The sequence below is a fragment of the Momordica charantia genome (assembly GCF_013281855.1).
Source record: "Momordica charantia cultivar OHB3-1 chromosome 6 unlocalized genomic scaffold, Mcharantia_2.0 BLBB01000006.1, whole genome shotgun sequence".
Taxonomy (NCBI): Eukaryota; Viridiplantae; Streptophyta; class Magnoliopsida; order Cucurbitales; family Cucurbitaceae; genus Momordica; species Momordica charantia.
The window spans coordinates 2987574-2996636 of NW_028275164.1; the positions used below are offsets into that span (position 1 = coordinate 2987574).

At 33.7% G+C, this 9063-nt stretch overlaps 1 protein-coding gene across 1 annotated transcript; it reads right to left on the reverse strand.

Annotated features, from left to right (window-relative positions):
* Positions 1-2727: 2727 nt before the first annotated feature.
* Positions 2728-5666, reverse strand: LOC111006973 (beta-amyrin 28-monooxygenase-like). Its single transcript, XM_088124809.1, has 4 exons — positions 5041-5666; positions 3633-4051; positions 3367-3554; positions 2728-3285 (listed from the first exon to the last, which is right to left on the reverse strand). Exons 1-4 carry the CDS (start codon positions 5574-5576, stop codon positions 2980-2982), a joined length of 1449 nt encoding a protein of 482 aa, XP_087980935.1. The 5' UTR covers positions 5577-5666; the 3' UTR covers positions 2728-2979.
* Positions 5667-9063: the final 3397 nt, after the last annotated feature.

Below are 9063 nucleotides of genomic sequence, written 5' to 3' on the forward strand. Positions count from 1 at the left end.
GTCACCCAATAAGAAATGATAATTAGATTGATGAAGAGGAATAAGATTGTCCTTTTTATGGAATGAGATTACCAAGTCTGAGGTGGGCATACCATTTGATTCCATTCATACAAAGTAAACATCATCAAAGAAAATGAATAAATTGATTCTCATTCCTTGGTGCACATTTTCTTAATTATATTATATTATTATTTATTAATTTTTTTTTTGAAAATGAGTAGTTATTTTATCTTACAAAAGAATATAAATCTTAATAAGTAGCCTTTATTTAAATTTATTTAAAAGAGAAAAAAATTTACAATATAATATTCTATTAGTGTAAAAGAGAGAGAAAAGGACATTGTTGAAAGAGAGAGTGTAGCAACTCGATCAAAGTAGGAGACGTATATAATTTTGGAAAATGTTCTCCATGCTAGGATTAAAAAAAAAAAAAAACTCATCAAGTTGAAAATCGTGAAGTGACATAATATTAATGAGTTCTACGAGAGGTATATTTTGTAAATAAACTTCTAATTTAACATTATTTTTTTATAAAAGGCCCCTAAATGAGGACAAACCCCAATTTCCCAAATGTACTAATAAAGAAGGATCATGGGCCTGCCTACTCCCAAGCCTGGCCCACCGAAGCCCAAATTCCCAAGCCTGCCTACTCTCAAGCCTGGCCCACTGAAGTCCATTGTGGAACCAAAATGAAAATTGTTTGCAAAAGTTTCGAAATGTCGATGTCGATGGAAATGTCGAGGTCTTCATTTTAGGGACATGTAGATGTCGATGGATATTTGAGAAAAAATTATGGAAATTAATAAAATTTAGTAAATAAAACTTTAATTGTAGTTTAATTAAGTTATAATTGATCACTTTTTATCTATGAGTAATTTACCTATGAAAATGTCGATGTCGATAGAAATGTCGGAACAATATAACAAAGATTGATGAAAATAATTTAAATTAGTAAATTAAAGTTCAATGTTACTTAATTTTATGTTTTATTAATAATTTATTACCAAATCTAATCTTAGTTACATATAATTGAACAAGATATGAAATATTGATACATATACATGATGATTAACTTGAGTAATTAGAAATTGAAGGATAAGTTTGAAAATTTATAATTAATTTTGAAAAGAAAAATAAGTCTAAGGTTAAAAAAAATCAACCCGAATAAAAATAAGATGGATGAATACTAAAAATTAAAATAAATAAATGAATTTAAATAATAATAATATTATTATTATTATAAGAAATAAAGGAAAATAGAAATTATAAAAAAAAAAAAAAGAGCACACAAACTTTGACAAGAAGGGGAGGGGAGCAGTTTTTGAACATATTGGTTTGCACCCACTGAACCATTACAAATCGTTTGTCCAACGTTTTCCTCTCTGCTTTATACTTTTTATTCAGTGGCATTCTAATTTTGTTTATGCTAAATACACACAAAACGGTATTTAAAAGTTGATTCCGTAATATTCCTATTTCTTGTTTCTCGTTTTCAATTTTGTTAAAAATCAACCTTTTACAGCTAATTATACTTCTTGTTTTTCATTTTTTAAGAACATTTTCAAAATTATATATAAATTTTGGAAACAATTCAAATAGGTTATTCTCATTTCTCATTTGTTCCAAAACAATGGTACAAATCAATAAATAAAAAATTATTTGATCACACTTGAATTTATGGATGTTGGGACCATGTAATTCATTTTTCTTTATTAAAAAATGAAGAAACAGAAACAAGAAACAACGACGTTACCAAACGGGTCTTAATTTATTTTTTGTCAATTTTCAATTTTACCTCCCATGTATTAACATTTTTTCTGATTAAGTTGTCATAGGAAAAAACAAGGTTAAAATTTGTCAACAAAAACTTGAAGTATGTTTTATTTACATATATGAATACATGAAGTATACACGCGATTTACTTGCGAGTATAATGAAATTATCTGTGAAGCTGATAAATGAAGTATTGACCGACTAGCTATTGTTCGTGAAACTATGAAAGAAGATCAAATTTAAAGTTGCATATGTACGTACTACTATATTTTCCATTTTTAATTAACTTTAAATTAAACTCCATCCAATCTTTTATTAAGATGATTCAGTCTAATATAACATAACATAAGGTGCTATTGTGTATCATTTTGCTAAATATATTGTTTGGGGAGGAAAATCGACGTGCCACGTGGAGGATAGTGATACGCCCACATAGACATGAATTTCGAGCAGTTCCACCTCGAACCCTCCGAGTTGGAACACTTAGCCATTTCTCCTTAAATTCAGCTTGTCTTAATGGTCCGATCTGTCGCATCTAACATGTTCAATCTACTACGCAACAGGAATAGGTCTCATTTCTACACTAGGTATCAAATTTCTCCTCAAACCTACTATTGAGTCTGTTTACTGAGTTGAGCGTCAAAGAGTTTGCTCTAGAGTCAGCCAGTTTTCGTTCTCGACCTCTACCAGATCATACCTCATCTTATTTTTTCATAAACATATATAAAATAAAAACTTGAGGGCGCTTTCCTATCTTGAGAAAAAAAAAGAAAGAAGACGAATAGAATAGACATAACACGAAATAATTAAAAAACATTTTTATTTTTATGTTGGATCCCAATTAAGCCTTGTAGAATTATGTGATACTCGATGGATCGATGAAACTTAATTTATTTGGGACAAAAACAAAACTTAAGAAGAAAAAATTGAGGTAAATGTTTGGAGTCCACGACATAATCCATCCAAAACTAACTTAATAAAACTAAAGCGAACATAATTCAGTTGACATATATTTTTTATCTGACTTCCAAACTGAAAAGAAAAAGGAGTGACGTGGCTCATGTTTATTAAACTAATCGCAAAACCTAGCAAAAGGTCTGGCGAGAGAGAGAGCTAGGTTTGTTAACCTCTCCTTTTTTTTGTTTTGTTTTGGGAAATATATAATATATAATTAAATGATGAAGGCGGCAGTAAATAATGCAGGGATTAATTGGGCGGCGCGTGGGGGAAGAGGCGGACGGGAAGGCCGTGGGCGGAGGTGGGGATTGGACTGGCGGTGACTTTCTCGTCGGGAAGGCAAAGTTCGATCTTGAAGCGCTTGACCAAATGGTGCATGAAAACCAGAACCTCGAGGCGGGCGTACTCTTTGCCGGGGCACATCCTCGGCCCTCCGCCGAACGGGACGTACGTGAACGGCGCCGGCCCTTTCCCCTCGAATCTCGTCGGATCGAACTTGTACGGATCCGGGAAGTATTCTGCGTTCTTGTGGGTCGCCGCCGCACTCCAGTGCAACTTTAAAATTTTAAATTTATAAATATTATTATTTTATTACACAAAAAAAAAACATATTTAATATTTAGATGGTAAAATTACCTTCCAGCCCTTGGGGATATAGAAGCCATTAAACATAAAGTCGGTGAGGGCAACTCTGAAAGCTCCTCCAACCGGCGGATATAGGCGGAGGACTTCACACGCCACGTTCCACGAATACTTCATCTTTTGGAGATCTTCCCAATTCAACAGCTCTCCTGGACCCTTGGATTTCGCTATCTCCATTTGCTCTAAACAAATATTATTGTTATCATATAAATAAAAAAAGGAATTAGGAATTAATTGGTGTTTTGTAATGAGTAAATTACCATTGTAGACATTTTGGTAGACGTGGGGGAGAGAGGCCAAGTGCTTGACGATGAAGGTGCAGGTGGAGACGCCGGTGTCGTGGCCGCCGACGAGGAGGCCGAGGATCTTGGAGGCGATGTCGTCCTCGTGGATGAAGTGGCCGTTGGAGTCGCAGGTGAGGAGCATGTGGGAGAGGATGTCTTGGGTGGGGGAGGCGTGGCCCTCGGCCAGGTCGATCTTGCGCTGCTTGATTATGGCGAGCAGCTCCTTGCGCACGAACTCGGAGGCCTTGATGGCTTTGCGGAACATGGTCCCCGGGAAGTCTATGGGGACCGATATTATCCCCGCCGCAATCTCCTGGAACCGCTCGAAAAGTCTCTGCACCTCGTTCGCATCGTCCATGCTCACGAACAAACGGCACGCCAGCCCGAATGTGTAGCTGTCTCGATCGCCACGTCACACCTCCTCATTTTAGCATTTTTTGTCACACTATTCAATCATATTTTTAAATAAACAATATAGTTGAGACGTGATTTTTTTTTTTTGTAATCCTCGTCAGTCGTCGTAATCATAGCGTTTATTTATTTATTATGGGTATGGAATACAATCTTTGCTTTTCTATTTTTTTCTCTTTAAACTTTTCATAAATTTCTATTTTGCCATTCAATTTTTTGTGTGCTAGTGGAATGGTGTACGTGTCAAAATGTTTATTGGGAGGAGTTATCTATAATAGAAGTGGTTTGCACAATGAAATAGTGCATCTATTTATATATAGGTCTAAACTATGGTTATGCGTTTATATGCAGGGAACTATATATGAAGGAGATTCTTTGTTTTCCTATTTTACCTTTTAAATGTTTTCTGAATTTATGAATTTCTATTTTGTCTTTTATAGGGGTAAATGTGTGTGTGTGCGCTTTTTTTAAATAAAAGTGAAAAAAGATGTCAAAAATAAAAGTGAAAAAAGATGTCAAAAATATTAAATATTCTTTTTAAAATAATAAATTGTCAAAAACAAGATTGGATCCTTAGAAAAAAAAATCAATTTAATTAGTCTCTGCTTATTCATATAGTCTAATCTTATGTTTAACATCAAGAAAATTGAAGAAATGATTTTAAATTCTTCATCTTATTTGAAACGAATTAAATTAAATTAATTTATTTTGATATTTGCGGAAAAAAAAAATTCGATGATTCAGATTTTTAATATGAATTTATTAATTAGAAATTAAAATAGCATGGCTTAAATAGGTAATTTCGTTTATGCAAAATTCAATCATTTTGGAAAAAAGGATTTGAAATAATCATGTGGTATCAATTCGTTATAATTTTGAATTCCTTTAACATCCTAGATACCAAACAGAGAATAAATAAAGAGAAGAAGATTGAAAATGAAAGGAGGAGAGTTACAGATTTTGAAGGGCGTACTCTTTAACGGTGGAAGCAACGACGATTTCGTTTTTATTTTCCCAACTGGAAGCGAAGTGATTGTGGGCAATGGTGTCCATGACTCCAACATAGCGCTGAAGCGCTTCGGGTTTGATGAACTGCGGGAGCAGGCTCTTGGTTCTCTTGGCTTCGTCGTTGGTGTTGATCTTAATGGTGGATGGGAAAACTTTGTTGGCGGATTCCGGCCACCACGGCGTCACCAGCTTCTGCTCGTTCGAGAACAGCAGCTTGTTCCCGGCCGCCGTGCAGAACGCCGCCGTCGGCTCCCCCAGCACCGACGTCGTGAACACCTCCGTCTTGTGCCTCGCGACGCGCCCGAATATGAAATTCTCCGGCTGCCCCTTCTGCTCGTGGGCCACCATTTCCAGAGTCTCCCCGATTATCGGGTACCCGATGCTGCCCGGCGGCGTGTTCGGGTACGCGAACTGTGCCCGGTGCCGGTAGAATAGAATCAACACAGCTACACAAGGAAACGACACCAATAGAATTAACAGAGACAGAAACAGATTCTCCATTTTTCTGTATTTTTTTTTTATTTTTTCCGTTTCCTGCCCCGAAATTTGAAGCCGCGTGGCTTTTAAAGGCCGAGGCTCGGAGGCGAGGGCCGACCAGAGAGTAATAAATAACACTTTCACTTTTCTTAAAATAATTTTAAAATCTCCTCTGAATTGAGGTACTACGAGATTCCTCGTGACCAATCAAGAAGAAAGGAAATTTTTTTCTAATATAGATGCACGCATACCTTCTAAATTATTATTATTATTTTATGGAAATGAAGACAATAGTTGAAGGTTACTGTCAACCTTGCCAAAATAAATTTAGTTCAACGATAGTTAATATATATCCTTAACTAAGAGTCCTCACATATTGTATATCAAAAAAAAAAAATCATTGCCAACATCAGCTTAACTCGGTGGTAATTGACATTTCTCTCTGACCAAGAAGTTATGAGTTCAAATCCGTCACCCCCAACTGTTCTACTAAAAATGTCTAAAGTCACTTCTAGTACAATATTATTGGAGATTTAAGGTGATAGCAATAGTATAGTTATGAAAATGTAAGTAAGTTTTCTTAAAAATTGTGAGTTTAAGTTTTTATATCTAGGAAAAATATTGAATATATATTTTGAATTCATAATCTCTTAATTGGTTGGACATATGTGTCAATTATCATTATGCTTATTTATATATAGAATATCTAATAGTGTTTTATGTATAATAGTCCACTCTAAACTCATGTTGGCAACAACTTATTATTTTAAAATATATATATATATATATTTGGATCAAACTGTTGATGCGTGGATTTCGGTCCTCCGGTTCACTACCTCGCATCCACCAAACTTGTTGATCCGGGACTAGTACCTGCAAAAACAAATCGAGCTAAATCGGTGTGACTCTAGTCACACGGGCTCCGATGCTTAAGTTAGCAAGAGAATAACGTAAATGTAGTCAACTTTCTTCCCCCTATACCTCTAAGGCTGGATCAATACTTATAGCGTGAAGTTGTTCCAGAATCTTCCGTAGCTAACCCTAATTCACCGTTGCAGGGCCTGGGCGACATCGTCGATCGAAGACGGGGATCACTGGCTGGGCCGTGGGCCGAGCCCCGGGTCGGGGCCGAGCACCGGGTCGGGGTCGAGCCCTTCGTGGCTCAGTGGGCTTCCCTCTGGTCACTTTCCTCGTTCTCTGCCCCGGCGTTAGGTCACTCTTTTGGCCGGCCCGTTATGTCCTGGGCCGGTCTTCCCCAATCAGACTTCAACTCCTTGTCTCGTTTCGGGTCATTTTCGTTCTCCATAACACAAACATTTAAGGATGATCAGGATAAGATAGGTGTTCTTAATAATCTAACTATTTTCCCATAATGATAGATCTAACTTTTTTCTTTGTTTGAGTTCAGCAACGACTACAAAATGATAAATCTGACCATTTTGAAGCTTGAGACTTGCAAATATTGATTTTACAATATGATGAGTTTTTTTTCTTTCTTTCCCAGAACTGCTTTATGAGGTTTTAGATCTCACATATTTAATTAAGATCGAAATCGGGGATGAAGGAACATTTATCTCTTAATTCTTTAAAATGGGATTCATTTGATAACTTTCTCCTTTCTAGTTTTTTAGAAACATAAATATAGTAATTATTCATTGTTTTTATGAATGTTTCAAAACTTAGTGTACAAATTTTAGAAACACAAAAATCATGAATCTTATTTCTGTTTACAGTTTCTTTCAAAACATATATAAACATTATTTTTATTGTTATTGATTTATTAGTGCACAACAAATATTTAAAAAATCTGATAAAAAAAACAAATATTTAAAAAATAAATATAGCATAACAACTTTCAATATTTAATTTAAAAATTAATTTTCAATAAAACTTTTATTTTTTATATTTAAAATTGTAACGAACTTGAGACAAATCATAATAGTTACCGAATACATTTCTTTATTTTTATTTTTTTTAAAGATGAACAAGAAACACTAAATATTTATCAAATGTATTTTATTTTCCTAATTTATTAAATAAGAGAAAACGAAAACAATAAATAAGAAACGGAAAACTTAGGACCCGTTTGGTAAGGTTCTCGCTTTTTGTTAATTTTTAATAAAGAAAAATATAATTGTATGACCCCAATCATATAAATTCAAGAATGATAAAATAATATTTATATTTATGTTTTACACCAAATTGAAAATTGAAAATCAAAACAGAAACAAGAAACTTGTTTTCATTGTTTCCAAAATTTCTATATAATTTTAAGAAAATGTTTCAAAAAATGAGAAACAAAAAACATATTAGTTGCAAAATACTTAGAATATAAATGTAAACTCCATGAATTTAAGTTTGTGATATTTTTTAGTGAGCATAGTCTAAACTAAACACATTGCATCTAATGTAAAGTTTACTTCTAATATTATTTAACTATATATTATAATAGATCGACATAAATAATAAACCATGCAAAAGCGAAGTTATTAAATAATATAACCAAATCAAGGTGTGATTAAAATAGTAAATTTTTTTGAGAAAGTACAAAAACAACAATTTATTAAAGAAATGAGCGGAAACAATCCAGGCATGCTTTTCACGTTTCCAAAAATTGAGAGCAGTGGGCTTGTGTGTTTTTTTTGGCTAGAAATGTAGTGCTTGACATGTGAAAAACATGGTTCTGTTTTTAGGGGGGAAAAACCTGGTTTTCAAATCGACATCACTAGTTTTATTATTATTATTTTTTATTCTTCTTTTAAGATTAAGGTTTTTTTAGTAGAACGCGGAGATATGAGAATTAGAACTCGATCTTTTGGTCAAAGATACGTGCATTAAATAGAGTTATCTTCATGTTAGCAACATCACTAATTTTAAAATATTTTTTAGGTTTTTATTAATATAATTAAGATAAAAAATTCTCAGTTGAATTATGACCCATCAAATTGTAGAAATTTATTTATTAACGCGTTGAACCATGATATAGATCAATGTTGGAAAATTTAACACACACTTATAAATCCAAAAAAATTATGGTTTTAGACCAATACACTCTAAGGTCCAAATAAGATAAATGACTCAATTGAGAAATAGCAAAAAGTACCTCGTGCCTCAAACATCTCTTCTTATTTACATAGTAAGTCTCATCGAGTTGGTTTAGATAGACCCATTCGACATGGTTGACTTGGTTCGATCTGGTAGGGTTGGGTATCGTATGTTCTAGTTGGGTGGTCTAAGCTCGATAGACTTGATCCCAACGATTCAACTCGAATTCATAATTTGATTGTAAAATAAAATCTATTTACAAAGTTAAATTAACTAATAATGATGATGAATTAGAATGTTCACCTGATTAAGACATATAGTATCATAGGTTTGAATCCTCGACCCAAAATATTATTGAATTTGAAAAAAAAAATGATTCATCATAATGAGTGCAACATAATTTAACTAGATAATGTATTAGGCTCCACAAAAATAATATACTTAAATAAATTTAGAGATTCGAGCT

Coding starts and splice junctions, on each gene's coding strand:
- LOC111006973 (XM_088124809.1), bottom strand. CDS start 5,576: ATGGAGAATCTGTTTCTGTCTCTGTTAATTCTATTGGTGTCGTTTCCT. Junction 3,555..3,632: donor CTACCAAAATGTCTACAATG/GTAATTTACTCA, acceptor ATATTTGTTTAG/AGCAAATGGAGATAGCGAAA. Junction 3,286..3,366: donor ATATCCCCAAGGGCTGGAAG/GTAATTTTACCA, acceptor AAAATTTTAAAG/TTGCACTGGAGTGCGGCGGC.